Below are 25,276 nucleotides of genomic sequence, written 5' to 3' on the forward strand. Positions count from 1 at the left end.
TCATTCTTTTGCATGTAGCGACCCAGTTTTCCCAGCACCATTTATTGAACAAACTTTCTTTGCTCCAATGCATATTCTTTGCTCCTTTGTCAAAGATTAGTTGACCATAAATCTGTGGGTTTATTTCTGGATTTTCTATTCGATTCCATTGGTCTGTATGTCTGTTCTTGTTCCAATACCATGCATTTTTGATGATTATGGCTTTGTAGTATAGTTTGAAGTCTGGGAGTCTGATGCCTCCATTCCCTTCTTTTTTTTTTCAGGAGAGCTTTGGCTATTCGGGGTTTTTTGTGATTCCATATGAATTTCATCAATAATTGTTCTATTTCTTTGAAGAATGACATTGAAATTTTGATTGGAATAGCATTGAATCTGTATATTGCTTTTGGAAGGATGGCCATTTTAATAATGTTTATTCTTCCAATCCATGAGCAGGGGATGTCTCTCCATTTCTTTGTGTCTTCTTCTATTTCTTTTAACAGTGTTTTATAGTTTTCTTTGTATAGGTCCTTTACCTCTTTTGTTAGATTTATTCCCAAATATTTGACTTTTTTTGTTTCAATAACAAAAGGGATGGTCTTTTTGATTTCTTCTTCTTCAGATTTATTGTTTGTGTATAGGAAGGCTACTGACTTTTGCGTGTTGATTTTGTATCCTGCCACTTTACTGAACTGATTGATGAGTTGAATTAGCTTTTCTGTGGAGTTTTTGGGGTTCTCTATGTATAATATCATATCGTCTGCAAATTGTGATAGTTTGACTACTTCTTTTCCTATTTGGATTCCTTGGATGTCTTTCTCTTGTCTTATTGCCCTGGCTAGGACTTCCAGTATTATATTGAAAAGCAATGGTGAGAGTGGACATCCTTGTCTTGCTTTCAGCTTTTCACCATTGAGAATGATACTGGCTGTTGGCTTGTCATAGATGGCCTTTATGATGTTGAGGTATGTTCCTTGTATCCCAAGAATTTCAAGGGCTTTTATCATGAATGGGTGTTGCACTTTGTCGAAAGCTTTCTCAGCATCTATTGATATTATCATATGGTTTTTATATTTCTTTTTGTTGATGTGTTGGATAACGTTGATTGATTTTCGGATGTTAAACCATCCTTGTGCCCCTGGAATGAATCCAACTTGGTCGTGGTGAATTATCTTATGGATACATTGTTGGATTCTGATGGCTAAAATTTTATTGAGGATTTTTGCATCAGTGTTCATTAGGGAGATTGGCCTGTAGTTTTCCTTTTTTGTGTTGTCCTTGTTCGGTTTTGGTATTAGTGTAATGTTGGCTTCATAAAACGTGTTTGGTATTGTCCCTTCCTTCTCAATTTTTTGGAAGAGTTTGTGAAGGATAGGCACTAATTCGTCTCTGAATGTTTGGTAGAATTCATTTGTAAATCCATCAGGTCCTGGGCTTTTGTTTTTGGGGAGGTTTTTGATTACCATTTCAATTTCGCTAATTGTAATTGGTCTGTTTAGGTGTTCTATTTCTTCTTTATCTAGCTTTGGGTGATTGTAGAGTTGTAGGAATTTGTCCATCTCCTCTAGATTGTTAAACTTGTTTCCATATAACTGTTTATAGTAGTTACTGATTATTCTTTTGATTTCTGCTGTGTCCGTTGTGATTTCTCCTCTTTCATTGATGATCCTGTTTATTTGTGCTTTCTCCCTTTTTTCCTTTGTGAGCCTGGCTAGGGGTTTGTCTATTTTATTGATTTTTTCAAAGAACCAGCTCTTGGTTTCATTGATCTTTTGGATTGTTTTTTTAGTTTCAATTTCATTTATTTCTGCTTTGGTTTTTATTATTTCTTTTCTTCTACTGGTTTTGGGGTTTTTTTGTTGTTCTTTTTCTAGATCTTTGAGCTTCGAGATTAGGTTGTTTCTTTGCGTTCTTTCTTGTTTCTTGATGTGAGCTTCTATTGCTATATATTTTCCTCTTATTACTGCTTTTGCTGCATCCCATACATTTAGGATATTGGTGTCCTCCTTGTCGTTCAATTCAAAAAATTTTTTAATTTCTTCTTTGATCTCCTCATTAGTCCAATGGTCTTCCAGTAGTGTGGTTTTTAATCTCCATGAGGTAGGAAAGTTCCTTGCCTTCTTTTTATGGTTTATTTCTAGTTTGATGCCTTCATGGTCAGAAAAGATGGTTGATATGATTTCAATCTTGGTGTATCTGTTGATGTTTGTCTTGTGCCCCAGTATGTGATCGATCCTGGAGAATGATCCGTGTGCGCTTGAGAAAAATGTGTACTCCGTTTTTTTGGGGTTTAGTGTTCTATAGATGTCTGTTAAGCCCAATTGCTCTAGGTCTTTATTTAGAGCTTTGGTTTCTTTACTTATTTTTTGTCTTGTTGATCTATCCATTGTTGATAGTGGTGTGTTGAAGTCTCCCACTACGTATGTGTTTTCTCTGATGTCTGTTTTCAGAGAGGACAACAGTTGTCTGATATATTTTGGTGCTCCTTCGTTTGGTGAGTATATGTTAATGAGTGTTATTTCTTCTTGAAGTATTGTCCCCTTGATCATAATGTAGTGACCATTGGGGTCTCTTTTTATCTTTTTGAGTTTGAAATCTGTTTTATCTGATATAAGTATAGCTGTTCCTGCTTTCTTTTTTGGTCCATTTGCTTGTAGGATTGTTTTCCATCCTTTAACTTTGAGCCTATTTTTATCTTTTGTAGCTAAATGTGTTTCCTGGAGACAGCAAAAGGTTGGGTTTTGTTTCTTAATCCAGGCTGCAACTCTGTGTCTTTTTATTGAAGAGTTTAGTCCATTTACATTTAGAGTTAATATTGATATGTTAACATCTGTATTTGCCATTGTGTTTGTCTTTCCTTTGATTTTATTTATTTATTCTTTTAATAACTTTTTTTTTTTTTTTTGGCCTTCTTTCATTGTTATTCGTCACTCTGAGGTTCTGGCTTTAGGACTCCTTGTAGTATTTTTTGGAGTGGGGGTTTAGTTGCAATGAAATTCCGGAGTTTCTGTTTGTCTGGGAAGGTCCATATTCTTTCTTCAAAGAGGAAGGAGAGCTTTGCGGGATAGAGTATTCTTGGTTGGCATCTGTTTTCTTGGAGTCTGTTGACTATGTCCCTCCACTCTCTCCTTGCCCGTAGTGTTTCTTCGGAGAAGTCTGATGTCAGCCTGATTGGTTTTCCTTTGAATGTTATCTGTTTCTTCCCTCTTGCCAGCTTCATTATTTTTTCCTTGTCCTGGATTCTTGGGAGCTTTACTATTATGTGTCTTGCTGTATTTTTTCTTTCGTCGTGGAAGTTTGGTGTTCTTCTTTCTTCTTGTATATCAATTTTCAGCTCCTTCTTCACATTTGGGAAGTTCTCTTCAATTATCTCTTTGAATATTTTCTCTGTTCCTACATCTCTCTCCTCTCCTTCTGGTATTCCTATAACTCTTATATTTCCTTTCCTCATGGAGTCAGATAGTTCCCGAAGTCTTTCTTCGTTCTTTTTCCTTCGTACTTCTCTTTCCTTTTCTGTTTTGGTTCTTTTTATTTCTGTGTCTTCAAGATTACTTATTCGTTCTTCCATTTCATCTATTCTGCTTTCATTGCTTTTCCCAGAATTCTTTAGTTCTTCCATTAATTCTTTGATTTCCTGCATTTCTTTTACTTCCCTCTTTAGGGACTCAATTTCTTTCTTCTGACCATTGTTTTCCCTCTCTAGGGACTCAATTGCATTCTTCTGATCGTTGATTATTTTTCCCTTATCATTGTTTTCCTTTATGACTTCTGTCAGTTTTTTAATCACGGCAATTTTAAATTCTCTTTCTGGAAGGCTCAGAAATTCTTCCAAGTTATTGTCGTTGCAATCTGGGGGCTGGCTTTCTTTTTGTGGTGTGCTTTTTCTCTGGAGAGTTGCTAGGTTGCGTGTGGTTCTTCTCCTCCCTACTGTCTGTTTTCTAATTTGCCGTATGCGTTGGGACACTGTGTTGTTGGGACTGGCCGGCATCTTGGGTGGGCTTCTCTGTTCCCCTCTGGTTCTTCCAGGAGTCATCTGTCAGTTTCAAGCAGCCTTTACTGGAGAAAGGTCCCTGTTCTAAAATGCCGATGTGGGGACACACTCCCCTGTGCGCCTGGTCTGCCCCGGCGGTGGGTTCCTGCTCCCCTCTGGGCTTGGACTGCAGGCCAGAGGGGGTCTGGCGTGGGCGAACTTCCCCCGCTCACCTCTGGCTCCTGAGGAAGCCTTCTGCAGGTAGTCTTTACTGAAGAAATGTCCCTGTTCTTAAATGGTGATGTGGGACACACTCCCTGCGCTTCTGGTCTCAGGCACACTCTTCTGCGCGCCTGGTCTGCCCCGGCTGTGGGTGCTCGCTCTCCCTGTGGGCTCAGACTACTTGTTCGGAAGGCGCCCGGTGTGGGCTAACTCCCCAGTTGGCCACTAGCTCCTTCAGTAGCCTGTGCTGGGGTCAAGTCGCTAGGTGGCGCCAGAGATCTCTCCTAGAGCCCTTGGGGAGCTGATTTTCCACCCCGTGGGACAGGGAGCAGAGCAGGGATGGTAGGGTACACCTCAACAGCTTTGGGGTGCTGTGTCTGCCTTGTGCCCCACCGTCGTGGGGAACCCACGCCCCTAATTTCGTGCCCCGGGTCTCAGTTCCAAAGCCCTCAGTTCCAGGACGCGGGCTGTAGCCCAGATCAGTGGCGAGGGAATGGCGCCTTTTGAATCCCGCTCCCCTGCCTGGGCACCTTGTTCCTGCTCACTCAGGGAGGGCCTCCGCCGTCTCCCCGCAAGCCTAGGTCGCAGGCGCGGGGACCTGGGCAGCTGCAATCCGAGCGCCGCTTTCGCGCAAGCTTACCGGGCGGCCGGGGCTGTGTGCTGGTGCTGGTCTCCTCCTGGGGGGCGGGGCTCTCTTTAATGGCGCCTGAAGCTCACCTCCGCGGCGGATCCTGCAGGGTTCGCCTCAGCTCCCGTTCACGGGGTGTGGTGGCTGAAATAGTTCCTTTCCACTCACAGTCCCACTTGCTGCGTCCGTTTTTCTTGTTGGGCGTTTTGGTTTGTTGTTTTCCTCCTCTCTGCCGGTCGGAGTGTGCCGCCTCTGTGGGCGGGGGAGGGGAGCAGGGTTCTGCGCTTCCCTCCCTTCTCGTCCTCTTTTATGGCAACTTTCTTCTTTGGGCAGTTTGCTGGAGTCGTCCGTTTATCTTCCGTGTCCCAGTTCTCACTGGGACCTGCCGCTTTTCCTCCCTATTAACTTTTTTTAATGGGAGATCTTACTCGCAGCGTCTCCTCGCCGCCATGTTGCTCCTCTCTTCCATTTTTAAGGATCCTTGTCATTAAGTTGGGTCCACCCAGATAGTCCAGGATACTCTCCTCATCTTTAAATCCTTAATGACATCAGCAAACTCCTTTTTTTAAAAAAAATTATTATTTTTTAAATTTTATATATTTTTTACAACATTTTTCATTTTTGCACAATGTATGCTTTTTCATCTTGGTTATAGTTCCCATACAATTCCCACCACCCCTTGTTTTGATCCTACTCCCTCCCTCCCACCCCCCTCCCAGTGTGCCTCTAGTTTATAGTTGCTTGTTGATTTTGATTTTTAATTTATTATAATTAGTCTTTTTCCTGGTCCCTTATTTAGGTTTTCTAAATTCCTGCTATGAGTGGGACCTCAGCAAAGTCCTCTTAATCATACAAGGTAACAGATTCACCAATTCATGGGATTAGGGTGTGGACTCTCAGGGCATGGAGGGGGGGGCGTACATTACTCTGCTTACCAGAACACAGGCTGACACTGATTTCTCTGTAATGCCCTAGATTCATTCCATTTTGGATACAGTCATAGTATGTATAATTATTCCTGCCTGTATTAAGCCAGGATGTTTACAATTAATCAATGGCATTAACACATAGGACTACAGGCCCTTTCGTAAGGCTTGAGTGAAGCCCCTATCAGCCTCTATTATCTGGTGGATGAATATTCCCTTCCAGTCCATCTCTGCCACCTTGATAGGTAAGTTAAATATTTTCTTTCATAGCTCTTGTACCATTGTGACCTTGCATTTCTTCTACTTCTTAAAAATAATGACTTCTTTCCCCACTTCTTCTAGGAAACTTGGCTATGGTCCCAATTTACATCTGAAAATATTCCTTGAAATGTCTTCTGAAAAAAACTCTAAAATTCTCACTAACCATGATCTCCCATAAAGAAGAAGTGCAATATATGTAATATTCTTCCATTTTATTTATTTTTTTAAAGATTTATTTATTTATGCATCCAAGAGCTGGGGTACAGGCCAGAGGTGTGGGGGGTGAGAGAATTCACCAGAGCCAGAGTAGGGAACAGAACAGGCAGACTGATGAAAAACACTGCTTAGGGGAGCAGCGGGCATGGCAGGAGAGGTCTGCACGCCATGTGGGACCCTCGCCAGTGGCCGGGGATCAAACCGGTGCTGCAGAGGCTGCAGGCAGCTTTGCAGCCCAGCACCAACCGCTGCACCACCAGGGGAGGCCCCATTCTTCCATTTTAAAAATAAAGTAATAATATTTACATATGTAACTATATAGGCAAACAAAAATGCCTTCAAAAGATGCATAAGAAATGGTTAATCGCAGTTTCCTCTTGAAAACATAACTGGGGAGCTATCATTTTGTAAGGTTTAAAGATTTTATGGTAAATATAGGTGCGGATTCCATGTTTTATAAAGTAAATGAAAAATCTTTTTATTTTTGTAAGTAGATTTGAGCAGTTTAAGTAAGTCAAAGGAAGGGGTAAATTCCTTAACAGAAGCAGAAGAGAAGTGAGTTAAAGAGGACTGAAAACAGCTCAGAAGCTCTGTAGTGCAGTTTCCTGGGGGACTGTAGCAGATGCTTAGCTGAAGAAATAAGACTGGATCAAATGCTGAAGTCTTACAATAAGGAATTATGACTTATCCTAGAGCTGATGAAGCCATTGCAAAGTAGTTTGATGGAACGAATCGCTTGCTTAAAAATCTCTAATGTTATTACAGTAAATACACTAAATGGAAGTAAAACTAGGCAGATCAGACAGGTTTTTCATGGCAATTAAAGAAGAAATTATGACCTAAATAAAAGCAGTGGTAAGAGGAAAACAGGGGCTAAATAAATTTGAGATACTTAAAAGGTAACGTAGACAGGATTTGAGGACCAAATGAATGTTGGAGAAGAGTGACAATCCTCACACTGGGCAGACACCTGGTGCTGTGATTCACATCAAGATGAGACAGGTCAATGCGGGCACTGAGTCAGTAACATCTGATGGAGAAGCAAAACTGGCAGTGAGAAGTATAAATCTGGAATGCAGGGGCAAGGTGGTGAGGACTATGGAAATTGTTGGCATAGCGGTGGCAATAGAGTCTTTCAAGCAGAAGTGATCACTGAGAGAGACTATATATAGAGGAAAAACAGTGGAATCTTGAATTTTGCCATCACTTTAGTTCTACCCCACTACCTCTGACCAAAATTATTGTAATGCTCTCCTCACAAGTTTCTTTCCTTCCACGATATTTTCTCTCAAGTACATCTGTCTCAAAATCAACAACTTCATGTTCCCTTTATAACATCCTTTTACTCAAAAGCATTAAATAATTCTCCATTATCTACAGATAAACCCGCAAATCTTTGGCTGTGAAGTCTCCCACAATTTTTCTTTCTACAGTCTCACATAAAAATGAATTTCTGTCCAGTTGATCTCTTCCTTGTTCTGTGAACTTCTATCATACAATTTTTTATATCATCAACATTTTATCTTTATCAAAATCTTAACCATTTCTTTCACAGATTCCAACTCAATTCCTATTCTATGAAGAACACCCTTCATATTATCAGAGACCAGATAAAATTCTGCATTAAAAAATCACAATTATTATTCTGAACACATAATTGACTACTTCCCAGTACTTCCCTAGCTACTTCATACTCAGAATGCCCTTAGGTTTTCTGGTTCAATTTAGAGCTGCAAGAATAGAAGTTCCATGAGAGCAGAAATTTTTGTCTACTTTATTCAGTCCTAACTCCCCAAAACCTAGAACTACTTTGGACAGGCAAACTTTCCCTGAATAAGTATTAAACGATATTTAGCTAAAGTTGGTCACGTAGGTTATTTAATAACCATTCACTAATCGTTTGGTTAATTTCCTGGCTTTATAATAGATATATGAATAAGGAAAACAATTTTCTTCAAAAGAATGTGAGAAAATGGAATGAATTTCTTTAAAACCAAGAGCAAACACCTAAAGCTTTTAAAGGACTTCGAAAAATCCTCTTAATTCACACTCAATATGTAAAATAGTGTAGTCCCACTTCTGGAGCTTATTTTAAAAACCACATTAAAGAATGTGACCTTGACTTTATTTCTGTTCCCCCTTCTCCTTAATAAACTTTTTCTTTATCTAAAAAAAAAAAAAAAGACCGTGACCTTATTTAGCAACATGGTTGTTACAGGTGTAAGTTAGGATAAGGTTATTCTGGAGCAGGTGAACTCCCACTCCACTGTAGCTGGTATCTTTGAAAGCAGGAAATTTGGACACAGCACACACACACAAGGAGCATGTCATGTGAAGATGAAGATGGAAATTGGGGTGGTGCTTCTACAAGTCAAGGGAAACCAGATTTTCAGTCAACATCAGAAACAGGGGAGAGGACTGTGATAGATTCTTTTTCACAGGTTCAGAAGGAAAGCAGCCCTGCTTCATCTTGGACATCCAGCCTTCAGAACTGTGAGGTGCTAAATTTCTGTTGTTTAAACCTCCCAGTCTGTGATACCTTGTTATGGCTGCCAAAGTAACACATGCAGAAAATTTGTATTTCAAATGCTGAATGAGGAATCTTAGATGGGGTTAGGACATCTTGGAGTCTGAAGACCTCTATATGTGGTCCTCCTTAACTTCTGACTCCTGATGACTAGATGAAACCCAGTGTTGGTGGAACCTCTCATTTCCTCTCCATATTTTGTGGCCTTACATGCAGAAGTATCTTGTTTGTTAGCAAATACAACATGATAAAATTATCTTGTATTAAGACTCTCCTGTGTTCTATTACCTGATTCAATCTCATTTCAACCTTTAAGATAATATTTCTTTCCCCATTTTATAGACAGAGGAACAGAAGCTCATAAAGTCTAAAGATCATACTGCCATTGTGTAATGGAGTCAAGATTTGCACCTACATACATCTTATTCCAGAGTCTGCGTTCTTTCTAATATGACTATCATTTCCATAATGATATAAAAGCAAAATAACCAAATGTGCCAGTCCCTAGATATGATGCCACCCTATGATGGTTTCTGTACAGATATCAGTGTAATCAGTTATCTGTTTGATAAGTTAATCTTGTTATTCCATAATCCTTTGCATCATTGAAGATAGAAAAACTATTCTGAGTAACAAAACTCTTTAAATATTCATTACAAAATGGCATACTTTGCTTGATTAAGTCTGAGCAGCATTAATTTTTCTATTATCTTTTTGGTAAAACACATCTACCTCCCCAAAACTAATTGGAAATAAATGTTTCTTATTTTCTTGTGCATCAGATGTTGGGTGACTCAGTCATTTATTGAAAGAATTTGTTGAACACTATATAGCTAATTACTTTACTTCATGTAATTACTATAAAATGAAAAGCTTTATAAAAATTATTCACTGCTCACCAGTTTTATCTTTCATATGAGTTTGTGTGAGAACTTTTATTTTTCAAGTCTTTCCAGAAATAAATGATTAAAATAAAGCATAATAGACATACATCCCTCTGACTTATAAAATGTCCAAAATCTACTGTGCTACATGGTAGGTACTTAGTAAGGTATTTTTGAATTATTATTATATAAATTATATATAAAATATATAAATATATATAATTAGTTACAAATGACAACTTCAGTTTATATGTTGTAATTATATAATTTATAATACTCATATTATATTTAAATTATAATCATAATAACTTGTACTAGACTAATATAATTATTTTAATATTTAGCATGTATAATACTAGAGAACTACTATAAGATAGAATATAAAGATGATTATAAGATACATAATAAGGTAATAATAATTCTAAAATGTTATTCTAGATTTTAAATGGTCTATTTGTAAATCACAAATGACTCTATGCTTTATGAGAGATTAAGTGTTTTGGAGAAAAATGCACAAATTGAAGCCCAGATCAATGATGTTAATAAAATAATTTAAGATTGTACAGGTTATTAGATCCTCTTTTATCTTTTCAGTCATTTTCCTCAGTAAGAAACAACTTCTTTCACTGCATCTGATAAATACTGCAATGTTATATCAGTGTATCCAAATGAAATTTAGTCCACATTAAGAAAAATCTTTTTGTTCTGTTGCATCACATTCTAGATGGATCATAAATACACAGGCTTTTTACTAGAGAATTAAGAAAATTATTTTCACAGAGGCATGAAACTAGTGATTACTTACCCCTAAAAATGTTGTTCATTCTTTTTTTCTCTATGTAATATGCATATACACAAACACATGTATCCATGCATAGACAGACATAAATAGGTAGATATAGACATACACATATATTTGCCATTGATATTGACCTTATCTAAATCATTTGCATGCTGAAAGATGATTGTAGCTTATATTGCAGAGTGTAGATTATAGATTCTGAATAGGTCAAGTTCTCACAAATAAAAGATTCTCTACACTACAAGGACACAGGAAATACTAGAAACCTAAGGGCAGGACACAGAACATAGCCATTTCTTAGCTGAGAACTCACATGTTATCATGGACATTTCGCACACACTCCTGTTTCCTGAGCTCCTCTCTGGCTTCCTTTAGGTGGTTAATGGGTTCTGCCACCCGCAGCGTTGGTTCCAAAGGCTTGTAGCGCTGCTCCAATACCTCGGCCATATCACGGAAGGGCCCCTGAACAGACAGGCACAGGAGGTATTTCAGTACAGAGGATGACCATGGTTTATTACTGATGACCATGGTTTCTGAATATTACAAAGTATAGCAAGTTTACTAAGCCGTGTTTAAAGAAGAATGTGTTCTCTGAATTGGAAAATACACAACACAACAAGAATATCACTTACCTTCAAAATATGTTGACAAAAGAACAAGTGATTCCATGAAAAATGTTTTAAATTAAGGGAAACCTAAATTAAGGGAAAACTTTTCTATTTAAAAGTTTTCTATGTAAAAGTTTCTGGTAAGTTTGTATTGAAAGGTTACTTGGTTTTCTGATTTTAAAAAGTGCATTTCCCTTAATATAATTAAAAAAGAATTCTCTCCCTTTTTAAGTAAACTGTTAGGAAGGTCCTGAGAATTCCTCTCCTAGAGACCTCCTTTACTGATACATTTTTTTCATTAAAATAAAGCTTTAAGTGAAAAATAAATCTTACATTTAATTGTCACCCTTCCTCTACCAAATATAGAAGGGCCATCTTTTAAGGGCCATTATCTTAAGTGTTCTTTATTTAAAAATCTAGTCTATTGCTTAGTAACTCTGGTATAATAACAATCATTTAACAACATAAATATATAGCAGAGGAAAGTCTGTAAGTGGCAACTATGAAAAGAGTGATTTATAACCATCTTACCTTTAAATTAGTAGTTACTTATACTAGTTACTAGAGCCCAGTGGTTAGTTAATGCATATCATAGGAAGCACAATACAAATCAGAGGTGGCTTAAGAGTTTGCTGTGCAATTAATGACATATTGGCTTCTTTTTCCCCCACCACTATTGTTGTGCCAGAGAGAAGTGATCTATAGTGGACAAAGATTTCTACTCATATTCCTTATCCTTAAGGATCGCTTCTTTAAATAGGTTATCACTAACAAGACACAGCTGGAGTTACTGCAAGCACTGAGTGAAGACTGTGGGGCTAATAAAAAGAAATGATTCACGCCTCATTTATGTTCACTTATGTTTTACATTAATAGAAACCAATAATAGGAACCAGTTACCATAAAAGTCATGGACCGTAAATAACACAAATGGCAAATAAGTATCATCTAGTACTTTTCACAGCTGGACAGGAGGATTGCTATATTTGAAAGTAGTTAATGAATTTTTATTGGAACTTTACTTTTTAAAGATACAGTAATGTGATTTCAAGTTCACTATTAAGAAATCAAATGGGGATTCTTTTTTCCTTTAAATAGATTCTTAATTTTTACTTTGACAAAATCCTATGGTTTAAAAGTTAACATTTGGTTGTTATTAGGGGAAAATTACTTCTCTAGACCTTTTGTCCTCAGATGTAAAATGACTTTATTTGGAAATCCAATTACTGATTTCTTTTCTCATGCAGGCAATGGATGAGGCCTGATCTGTCAAGACACTTGCTAAGGCAACCACAGCAGACAGGGCTTTAAAAGCACGGCATTGCTCTTAAGATACGTAAAGATGATCTTAGTGATGGTCTTGCTGTTGCATTTAGAACACAGTAAACACTCCAAAATGAGTGTTATTCTCACCACCATTATTATATATTTCAGGAGGAGTTTAAAAAAGTTGTTGAGCAGTAGTAGCTTCTAATGCAGAAGCAAGGGGCTAAATCCATGACTTTGAAGCGGCAGAACGCACAGAGTGCCAGAGTCTTCATGGTGCCTTCTAACATTTGGTGGTGTGTCAACATAACACATAGCCACTAGTTGGGCTACCTCACTGCATGCCCTGGAACTTGCTAGACTAGAAAATGAAAAGGGGGAGTCTTTCTTGAACATCAGAGTTTGGAATAAAATGTACTAAAGACCAGAAAGTGTGAGCTAAGAAATGTGTATTGGTTTAAGCTACCAGGTTTGGGGCTAATTTATTATACAACAAGAGATTAAGAGGCAAGCCTATGTAGAGAGCTCATGGATGGCCATCTGGCAGCCTGCCTGTTTGAACCAAAACCAACTCAGCTCAGGTTGGTGCTACCTGGTTGGCGCTACCTAAGAGTATTTGTCTACTCCAGCTTGAACACTGATGGTGACTATAGGGCAGCAGCTCTCTGGAACTTTCAGGATAGTGATAATCATCACCCAACCCACCCACTGTGCTTTTCAGCCCTGGGAATCATCTGTCAAACCTGCTTCACTGCAAGTCTGTCTTCACTGTGAGTATTGCATTATTTTGAGCCTTGTCTTAATTCTCCAACTTGGATTTTTAATTACTCAAACTTAATTATGTTTCCAACTGTATATAAAGATACGGATTATCAGATTAGAACCTGCATTAAATAATTTGGTTAACATATTAGATGTTTCTAGCAATAGCAGATCATCACAACTACTGAGATTGCAAAAAATGACCAGACCTGAGCCCTTCTCCACTGTGTTCTATTCCTATTCAAACAGTAAAATTCAAGACCAAAGAAGTATTAATCACTTCCTTGGGATCTATTCTAATAGTACTCTAGAATGATTATTTAAAATTAGATTCTGTAAATATTAGTTTTCCTCTTTAGCCATCAAGACAAAACAAAAATGATGGTAACTTTTTTCAAGAGCAGAAAAACCACAGTCATTAACTGAATTCTCACACAGGCCTGAGGAGTACCTGGCACTGTTTTCTACTGATGGGTGGCAGGATTTCAGAACGAGGGAAGGAGCGGGCACTGGTACAAGCCAGCCAATCGCTGAGGTGGAGGGAGTGCTTCTTCTTGGCTTTGGGTCTTCCCAGGGTTCCAGGCTTTGCCTTCTGTAACTGCAGCTCCCAAGGATCAGGTTCTTTTCTGAATGGTGAGTTGTAAATACCTGGAATCTAGAGAAGATGATGGAATTTTGATGTTTATATTTAATTTTCATCTGAAACAGAAGATAAAGCTGTGCCAGGAAAGTTTTCACAAGTTTGATTTGGTGGCGGATGCATACTCGGTGTTACCTCAATTAAAAATAAACTACAGTTGTGGACATCTGATATATCTGAGAAGATTTCACAAAATGTTCATACTTTGTCTCTGCTCCAAACTAACAAATTCAGAATTATTTCTGGCTGAAGACTAAACATGTCAAAAACACCTAAGCAATAGTTTGGGTTTCTACTGACCTCACACAGCATATTTTATATAAATGTATTTAAGGGAAAAAACAACAGAAGAACCCTAAGTCATTCATTTTGCATTCTAATCATATACTATTAGGTGTATGTTTAGCCATACCTATAAGTCATCTATTCACTAAAATAAACTCTGCATATACACCGCTGGAAACAGTATGAGGTTCAAAGCTGTTCTCAATTAGTGTTTGAATGATTATTCACTTCACACTAATAGCAGTTTTTTATAATTCTTTAGAATAATAATCAAACTGGCATCATCAATGCATATTATATCAATTACATATAGTATGCATAATGTATACATACATATATGTATATTATGAATCATTCAAAATTACATGTGGTTTCTAATGAGGAGTATTTGTTGCATTCATGTGGTTAAGGCTATACTTCTGCAGTGTCTTGTTGACTTTGCTCTTCTATCACTGACCTTGCCACACACTGCATTGCAGTAGTCAAGACTTAGCACTAAACCTGCCATCCAACAGAGGTGCCATAGATGTATGCAAGGCAAATGTTAAATTCAAATTAACCAGATGTCCATTTTCTGAACATCCAGTGGTGTTTTGAGTAGACAAGCTGCACAGAACCACATTGTGAAACTCATTGCATAAACACAAATACATATTCATAAGGAAGAGTTGCAACTTGTTTGTTACACTATAGACACTCTGAACTAATGTAAAGAATGTATCCTTTTAACCTATTTTTCCCAAAAATGTGTTTTTCTCTTATGCCTCCATCACATCCACAAATATTTCCGGTTGCTATATTTACTTCATAGAATCAGCAGTTCCGAAGTATTATGATTAACAGTTTTCTTTGAAAAACTATCCCAGATAATTTAAAATTCCAGCCTAGAACTTCAAAAAGGGCTAATTTCACCGAATGCCAACCCAGGATGGACTAGTGTCCAATCCCTAATGCTTTCTTAACAGCCCCGCGGATCACTCTCTGTCACTGACCATCACATAATTTCATAATTATTTTTGTGGGTGTCAGTCTTCCCTAAGGGAACAGAGCTGGAGCAAAGGACTCTGTTTTAGTTTTCTTTTGCATCCCAAGAGCTTGGTACAGTGCTTGGCAGGGAGAAGACACTCCCAGAAGGAACCCTAAATGCTTATTTAGAATTACAATGCACAATTCAGGAAGACCAAAGGCGGCCCCCACTCCACTCTTGCTGTCCAAGCCAAAAATTATCTTAGTAAAATGAGATTTATTTCAAAATCTTACTGACTTCATTCAAAAAATTATAGATTTTACCCTTTTCTAATTTCATAGTGTGTCCATTTCAAACTGCTTTCTATCACATTGTGATCAGGAACTGAATTATCACAGAAACACTTGGGTCCCCTCCAGCTCAACTTTTTTCATGTTATAACTGTTGTTATAAATAAGTTTGTATATTTTAAAAATATTTTTGAACTGGCTCTTCCTTGACATTTTTTTTCCAATTAAATTTATGCAAAAAAAAAATACCGAGTTGAAAACATTATAGTCAAATGTATGAATCTTTTAAAGGTGGTATTAACATTCTTTTACTATAAAACAATATAGAGCAAGGTAGATACATAGATTGCATAAATGATGTTAAGAAAAGAAAATACATACATACATATGCTCATAATAGTTTTCCATAGATTGTCATTTTTTAAGTGAATGGTGATTTTTAAGATGATTTTTGGAGTGAAAATCTAAGATGAGATTTATGAATTGTAATGAGAAAAAACAATAAATAGTGTATAAATATTGTATTTGAAAGGCTATTCTGATATAAAATCTATATCTACATCTAAGAGATAGAAAAATGATGTATACTTTTGATGACAATCTCATAAACTACAGTCTAGTAATTATTCACAATAATAGAGATTAAAATAGTAAAACACAGACACTTTAACCAGATTAATATTTATCATTTAAAAATATCTATCCACTGGAATAGCTGCAACCTGCTATTAGCTGTACCCCCATTAGAAATCTTCTTTGATCTCCTTCCACATTTGCATGCACATGTATACATAGGCTAGATGGGAAATGCAAATAGATCAGTAGACATGATAGCTTTCTTAAATTATATTTTGCAACCTATATGGAGACCTCCTCATGTGTATTCTCTTAGCAATTTAAATCAAATATAGATAGAAAATATATTTTAATTGAATTTAAAATGTATCATTTAAAATCTTCAAGGAGTCGGTATTTTAGACATTAAATTAATATATTTGCTAACATACATCAGTGAAAACAGTCCAGCGCTCCCTCCATCCTGACTGCAAGCAAATGTCCTGTTTATTTATATTGACCCAGTGCTCATTTTATTAGTATTACTTTAGGTAAATAAAATAAGCCTTACTTACCATTTTCTCAATTGCCATATTTCATAATTTGTAAGCCACTAGTGAATAATGGTTCATTGTTGGTATTTTAAAATATGAGTCACAAAAGGCAAAGTTAACCCTACGGGACTATGACATATTTTTCAGTTTTCACATTTTTCACAACTTAGAAGGGCTACTGCCAAGCTAGCTTTGGGGACTTCATTTTCAGCAATAATTTTCTAGAGTGACCAACACTATGGGGAAATCTGTGCTAACTGTTTAAAAAAAAAAGGTCTACAACTGAGTTATTTGCAGTACTGTCATGCTAACATTCAACTCAATAAGACCCAAGAAATCTCAGGAGAGGACTCTGCTAATAGCTTTTGACTGACCTCCTTGCATCAGGCCCTGCTGCTGACTGGTTGCCCAGTGGTGAAGACGGCAAATGAGGTGTGAAAGCAGGGATTTTTTTTAAAGGCTATGATTCTGACTCGTCAAAAGGAAAAAAAAAGAAGGCAATGAGTTATATAATAGATATATATTTTTCTTGAATTCCCCCCTTCAGACCCTCCATCATGGGAACTTAAGCATGACCTAGAATATTAATTATGTCAGGTTGAGCAACGAGCAAATGTACCATTTGTTACCCAGTCACCCTTAGCGTTACATTAATATTTTGAACCCTTCCATATTTTGAACAATCTATCAGTTGGCTCTTTTATTCTCAGTTTTTATTCTTGTATTAAAGTATTATATGGAAAAAATACCATAAAATGCAATGGATTTGAAAACAAATGGATTTACTTGTTATATTTGTTGTGTCTACTATTTTATTTCACCAAGAAGGTTTTTAATGGACATTTCCCATTTATACACTGAGCTTCATTTTGTAATTTCCTGGGGGAAGCAATAGTCTAGTTTTTTTTTTCCTTCTCTTTGTTATTGAGGTTTACTTTAAAAACAAGTTTCTGCAAAATAAAAAGAAAACAAAACAGGATTGTATACACCTTTAGTTTCCAAAACACAATTACTAGAGTTTCAATTTCATATTTTACTCTATTAGAAATAATAATTTCTTATGATTTCTAGGACATGACTGATTTCAACAATGCAGAACTACTAAACATACAGGGAAGGTGGATGAATTCAAATTTTACTGTTAGAAGTGATAATTACAGTGCCAACAGGAGTCACTGAGTGCCACAAAAAGGAACAAAATTTAAAAGCATTTTATTGCCCCTGGATTCAGAACTTGTGAATATTCTGAGAGAAAACCAATTCTAATCAGAGGGCTGTCTAAAACATGTTTGGTTTCTTAAGCTTAATAAAAAATGCTTTAATAATCTCTGTGTATTCTTTGGATTTCTTCTGAGTATGTTGTAATTTCTCCTCTTTCATTTGTGATCCCATTTACTTGTGTTTTCTTCTGTTTTTTAATTTGTGAGCCTGGCTAGCAGTTTGTCTATTTTGTTTATTTTTTCAAAGAACCAACTTTTGATTTCGTTGATCTTTTGGATTGTTTTTTAAAAATGCTTTGTTACTTTGTAAGTACAAAAGAGTAGTAAAGATCTCTGATAACAAGAAAAGTAAAAGTGGGCCAGAGAACTGTGGATGAGATATTTGCTAAGGCAGGGACTGCTGAATCAACACTGACCAATGCTCTTCATCATAATGATCAGGACATACTAGTGCCAGGGGATTTATAAAAATCCCACTCAGCAAATAATTGCCCTGCTGTTAGGAGACAGTCAGAGTGTTAACACACTGTCACAGTCCAGTGTTTAGTAAGATATTCTACATTCAATTACTCTTGCTGAAAAGTAAAAGGAAACACGGTCATTTCTCAGCTGCAACAGTTATGCTTCTACATGCATTTCAGACAATAGGCATATTAGCCCTCAGAGCCACTACCCCAGAAGGAACAGGAATTTCATGGCAATGTTAGGACTTCAAAAAGAATGTCTTTGGCATAAAACCTATATAAAATCTCCAGATTTGGGAGAAAAAAAAAACAAAACTCCTGACTAAAAATGCTTTTGTCTTCTTTCGTCTACTTCAATTAAAATAGAGAATTTCTAAGGTTTTAAGTCAAATTATAGAAAAGGCCAAGTTAAATGTAGACCAAAAGGTCAAGTTAAATATAGGTCAAGTTAGCTGCTTCATTAGGCTAACAAATGTATATTTTTTATGAGTCATTTTGACATTCTACTCATTTTTATCCTATAGGAAATATTCTCATGACAATAAAGAAACTTAAATAATACATAATCTCTAAATATTAATTCAATTCAATAAATACTGAGCTCCTACTAACTTAGAAATACTTTGCTAGATCTAAAGTGGGCACACAGATGAATAAAAAGTGATCATTTCCTCCATCCCCACCCACAAAAAGTGATCAAGTCCATCAAGCTCTTGCCAGTGGGTGGTAGGGGGGAGTTTAGGAATATTTGGTGAGTGATTACATCAACACCAGCATGTGTAAGCATCCTCCAATAACGGCATTAAAAGAAGTACACCCTATAGGCTATAATTAACATCCTTTAGAAAACTCTGTGGGGAAAGTGTTTGAATTTGTGCTAAAGGAATTTTTGAAAAAGGGGAGGGGGAGAAAGGCTACTAAGCTAAAGGAAAGGTAAGGATAAGGTAATATTTGTGGTAAAAGATAGAGTCCCTGCTCAGTGAATGCGGCATTGGCTGACTACAGTACAAGGCTACAGTGGAGATGTGCTCACAAAGGAAAACCGGGGTCCAACTCTAAAAGGCTGCAAGGTTGCAATTAGTTCTGCATAAAATGAGAATCCCCCAGTTTTCACATTTTTCTTTAGAAGATAAACTCAAGAGAAAGTCTGAAGCAAGACCCCATGATGTATGATACCTATGGAAACAGACAGAGCACCGCCTCCCCCCCACTACAGAATGTCAAAACAGGGTGGGAAGAGCACAAGGCACCAGGTGATAGTTTACGGGTGAATGGGTGGTGGGAATTTCACGGGGAATATAACTGAGTTGAAAATGCATACATTGTACAAAAATGAAAAATAGGGCCTCCCCTGGTGGCGCAGTGGTTGAGCGCTGGGCTGCGAAGCTGCCCACAGCCTCTGCAGCTCCGGTTCGATCCCTGGTCACTGGTCACCAGCGAGGGTCCTACATAGCGTGACAGACCTCTCCTGCCGCCCGCTGCTCCCCTAGGCAGTGTACTTTGGTCCTTCTGCCTGCTCTGCTCCCCGCTCTGGCTCTGGTGAATTCTCTCACCCTCCCGCGCTTCTGACTGTACCCAGTGCTTGTATTAATAAAAATAAATCTTAAAGAAATGAAAAATAATTTAAAATACATATATAATAAAATGATCATTAAAAGGGGAGAAAAATAAAAAAAAAAAAGAGACAGAGCAAGCATCAGAACCAGACTCAAATATGGTAGAGATTGGAATTATCAATCAGGAATTAAAACAACTATGATTAATATGTAAGGGTGTTAATGAATAAAGTAGACAGTATGAGGGAACAGATGGGCAATGAAAGCAGAGAGCTAGCAATCCTAAGAAAGAAACAAAAGGAGATCAAATATTTGGTAACAGAAACGAAGAACGGCTTTAATGGATTCATTTGTAGACTGGCCATGGCTGAAGAAAGAATCTCTGAGTTTGAGTATATGTCAATAGAAACTCCTAAAATGGAAAAGCAAAGGAACAAACCTCTCATAAAGAGCCAACAGAATGCCCAAGAGCTGTGAGGCAATTACAAAAGACATACCATACACACACATAGTGAGAATATCAGAAGGAGAAGAGAGCAAGGAACAGAAGAAATACTCAAAGTAATAATGATGTAGATTTCCTCAAAATTAATACCAGATGTCAAATAACAGATCCAAGAAGCTCAGAGGGCACTGGATAGGATAAATGTAAAACAAACAAAAAAACTATACCTAGACATACCATATTCAAACTTGAAATAAAATCAAAGATAAAACACTGTATAAGAAGCAGAGGGAGACAACTTGCCTATAGAGAAGCAGAGATAAGAATTACATTCCACATTTCCTCAGAAACTAGAGAAGCCTTAAAAGTGCAATGGAATACTTAAAGTGTTGGGAAAAATCCCACAAATCTAGATAATCTTGAATTATTCTTTAAATGTGAAGAAAAAATAACTTTCTCAGATAAACAAAAGTTGAATAAATTTGTTGCCAATAGATCTTTCTTGCAATAAATGTTAAAAGAAATGCCTTGGAGAGAAGGAAAAAGATATAGTTCAGAATAGTGGTGCTACATAAGGAAAAAAAGAATATCAGAGAAGCAATAAATGAAGAAAAAATAACAATGTTTATTTCATTATTTTTGTTGATCAAATAGATAACAATGAGTTCAAAATAACAGCAACAACGTAACCATTCAATCAAGCTTGCTGAGGAGTGTATGTGTGTAGTGTTTATATATGCTTACATGTAAGTGAAATGAATGACAGCAGTGATATAAGGAACAGGAGAAGCAAATTAGGATATTTTGCTATTATATATAATATTTTGTTATAATATGGTATTTGCACTACCAATGAAGCAGGACAGTGTTATTTGAAAGTGTAGTTGGGAAGAAAAAAAGTTAGGGCAGAAATCAGTGAAATTGAAAATAGAAAATCAATGAAACCAAAAGCCTTTTTTAGAATAAGGTATTTACCCAAAGGACACAGAAACATCAATTCCAAAGAACACCTGCACCCCTATGTTTATAGCAGCACTGTTTACAATAGCTAAGCTTTGGAAACAACCCAAATGCCCAAAAATAGATGACTGGATCAAGAAGATGTGGTACATATATACCATGGAATATTACTCAGCATTCAAAAAAGATAAACACATGCAATTTGCTGCAACATGGATGGCGCTGGAAGGGATCATGCTCAGCGAAATAAGCCAAAAAGAAAAAGAAAAATACCGGATGGTCTCACTCATAGCAGGAATCTAGAAAACTTAAATAAGGGACCAGGAAAATGAATAACTATAAGAAAGTGAAAATCAAAATCAACAAAAAACTATGAACCAGAGACACTTTTAGGGGGGCGGGGGCGGGAGGGGAGGGATTGGGGTCAGAATGGGGGGCTGCAATTGTATGGGGAATATAACAATAAAATTTATAAAAAAAAAAAAAGCCAATCTCAAAAAAAAAAAATCAATAAAATTGATAAGACTTCAGGCAAACTAACTAAGAAAAAAAGAGAGGACACAGATTACTAATATCAGAAATAAGAGATATACCATTACTACAGATACCATGGAGAGCAGAAGGACAAAAAGGAATGTTTTGAATAACTGTAAACCTCCAGATTTAAGAAACTAGACGTGTATCAAATACAGGACAGACTCAATCTGCCAAAATTCACACAAGAAGAAATAGAAAATCGAATAGGACTACACTTATTAAAGAAATTGAATCACTAATAAGTATTCTTCAAAGGGAAAAAAGCACCAGGTCCAATAGCTGCATTGGTGAATTCTGTCATATATAAAGGGAAGAAATTATACCAATTCTCTACACTGTCTTCTAGATGATAGAAGTAGAAAAAAATATTTCCTCATTTTATGATATCTGCATTATTCTAATAACTGAAAAAATAAACTAAAAAAAGAAGAATATTTCTCATGAACATAGATGCAAAAATCTTCAACAAATATTGAATCCAACGATGCACAAAGAGAATTATATATAATGACCAAGCAGGATTTATTCCAAGTGTACAAGACTGGTTCAACAACTTCTCTCATTGAAAATAAATTCAATTAATATAGGTCATCACATTGATAGGCTAAAAATGAGAAGTCATGTGATCATAAATGTTGATCATATCACATGATCTTATCGACAGATACAGAAAAAGCACCAACAAAATACACACTGACTCATGAGAAAATGTCCCAGTAAATTAGGAAGACAGGGGAAAGCCTTAAGTTCATAAGGAATATCAATGGAATTATATTTAATGGTAAAAAGCTTGAAGTTTCCCTGTGAAGATAAGGAACATTTAACAATGCCCCCTTCCATTACATATTTTTGACATCATACTGGAAGTGCTAGCTAATGCAGTAAGCAAAGAAAGGGAAATAAAATATGCATTATTAGTAACAAAGGTATAAAATTGTCACTTTAATTTATAGGTGATATGATCATATATGCAGAACATCCAAAAGAATAGACAAAAAAAAAAACAAAACTCCTGGAACTGCTGAGGACAGCAAGGTTATAAGACACAACGTTACTATATAAAAGTCAATCACTTTGAATATATATTAAAGTTTATCACTTTGTTTGATACCAGCAATGAAAAAGTGGACATTTTAATTAAATTTTTCTTTTACATTTACACTGATGCCTCTTCGAATAAAACACTTAGATAATATTAACAAAGTATGTACAAAATTCATATGAAGAAAATTACAAACCTGTGATGAAAGAAAGCAAAGAACTAAATTAAAACAGTTAATTTTCTGCCTATGTTTAAGAACTGCCAAGATGTTGGTTCTTCATAACTATATCCACAACTTGACTTAATCCCAATTAAAATCCCAACAAGCTATCTTGTGGATATTTACAAACTGAGAGGTAAAAGACCCAGCTAGTCAACCTAAGATTGAAAGAAAACAACAATTAAGTCAGAGAACCGACATCCAGATTTACTATAAAGCTACAATAATCAAGGGATGTAAAAGAGTGGATAAATATATATCAGTGGAACAGAATAGAGAGCCAAAAACAGACCCACATCAATAAATTCAACTGATCTAGGCAAAAAGGAACTAAGGCAACACAATGGACCAAAGACAGTATTTTCAGCAACTGGTACTGTAACAACTGGACATCCACATAGGAAAAAAAAACAACAACAATGAACTAGACACTGACATTATAACCTTAACAAAAATTAACTCAAAATAGATCATAAAAGGAATGTAAAATACAAAACTATAAAACTCCTAGAAGATAACATAGAAGAAAACCTAAGGTGATCTTAGTTATGTCAATAACTTTAGATACATTAACAAGGTAACAATCTCTTAAAAAAAATTGATAAACTGAACTTCATTAAAATTATCAACGTGTGTTTTATAAAAGCTGTCCAGAGAATGAAGAAACAAGTCATAGACTCAGAAACATCTAAGAAAAGACTGCTCTCAAAATATACATCACACATTTAAAATTCAACAATAAGAAGGTAAATTACTATATTAAAAATTGCATCAATGACCTGAAAGGCTACCTTACCAAAGAAGAAAGAGAGCTGGCAAATAAGCACAGGAAAGAAGATGCCAAACTTCATGGGTCATCAGGACGATGCAACTTTAAAGAATGAGATATCACTATTAAAGAGCTTCTGCACAGCAAAAGAGACAATAACAAAAACAAAGAGAAACCCCACCAACTGGGAGAACATTTTTGCACCCAACACTAATGATAAAAGACTGATCACAAAAATCTGCAAAGAGCTGATGAGACTCAACAACAACAAAGAAAATAATCCAGTCAAAAAATGGGCAGAAGAGCTAAAAAGAAACTTCTCTGAAGAGGAAATGCAAATGGCCAACAGGCATATGAAAAAATGTTCAACATCACTTGTCATCAGGGAAATGCAAATCAAAACTACCATGAGATACCATCTCACACCAGTGAGAATGGCACATATTAAAAAAACTAGCAACAACAAATGTTGGCGAGGGTGTGGAGAAAAAGGAACTCGTCTGCACTGTTGGTGGGAGTGCAAACTGGTCCAACCACTGTGGAGAGCTGTGTGGAGATTTCTGGACCTACTAAACAGAGAGGTTCCATATGATCCAGCGATTCCACTCCTAGGTATTTACCCAAAGGACACAGAAACATCAATTCCAAAGAACACCTGCACGCCTATGTTTATAGCAGCACTGTTTACAATAGTTAAGCTTTGGAAACAACCCAAATGCCCAAAAATAGATGACTGGATCACGAAGATGTGGTACATATACACCATGGAATATTACTCAGCATTCAAAAAAGATAAACACATGCAATTTGCAGCAACATGGATGGCGCTGGAAGGGATCATGCTCAGCGAAATAAGCCAGAAAGAAAAAGAAAAATACCGGATGGTCTCACTCATAGCAGGAATCTAGAAAACTTAAATAAGGGACCAGGAAAATGAATAACTATAAGAAAGTGAAAATCAAAATCAACAAAAAACTATGAACCAGAGACACTTTTAGGGGGGCGGGGGCGGGAGGGGAGGGATTGGGGTCAGAATGGGGGGGCTGCAATTGTATGGGGAATATAAAAATAAAATTTATTATTTAAAAAAAAATAAAATTTTAAACTTAAAAAAAAAAAAGAATGGTCAAAATAAAAAAAAAATGCCAACACCACAAGCTGGTTAGCATGTAGAGCAACAGGTACTCTGATTCATTGCTGATGGAAATGCAAAATGGTACAGCCAGTTTAGAGGATAGTTTGAGTTACAAATTATACTTTCTCTTATCATACAATTCATCAATTGCACTCCTTGGCACTAAGTCAACTAAACTGAAACCTTACATCCATGCAAATATCTGCACATGGATTTTTATAGCATCTTTTTATAATTGCTAAATCTTGGAAGTGACAGTGAATAAATAATTAGTGGCCTATTATTCAGCACTAAAAATAAATGAACTAATAAGCAATGAAAAGACATAGAAAAACTTCAAATATATATTATCAAGTGAAAGAAGCCATTTTGAGATGCTCCAACTATATGACGTGTCCATTTTCTTGAATTCTGTGTACCAAAGTTGGTAGTTCTCTACTCTGGTTACACAGTGTAAACAATTGGGGAACTTGAAAAATACCAATGTCTAAGCTCTGTCCTGGATGAATTCAATCAGGATCTTTGAAGTATGTATCTGGACAGTAGTTTAGTTCTATAAAGTTAATGTACAGGTAGAGTTGAGAGT

General features: G+C 36.4%; 1 protein-coding gene across 1 annotated transcript in view; it reads right to left on the reverse strand.

Annotated features, from left to right (window-relative positions):
- Positions 1-25,276, reverse strand: part of SPATA17 (spermatogenesis associated 17) — a gene marked incomplete at both ends in the record, with an annotated part of 145,264 nt that overhangs the window by 43,229 nt on the left and 76,759 nt on the right. Inside the window, 2 exons of the mRNA XM_084244945.1 lie at positions 10,729-10,877; positions 13,503-13,706. Coding sequence (XP_084101071.1) covers positions 10,729-10,877; positions 13,503-13,706 — 353 coding nt within the window. The remainder of the gene's footprint in view (positions 1-10,728; positions 10,878-13,502; positions 13,707-25,276) is intronic.

This window comes from Talpa europaea, assembly GCF_964194135.1.
Source record: "Talpa europaea genome assembly, chromosome: 10".
NCBI classification, from domain to species: Eukaryota; Metazoa; Chordata; class Mammalia; order Eulipotyphla; family Talpidae; genus Talpa; species Talpa europaea.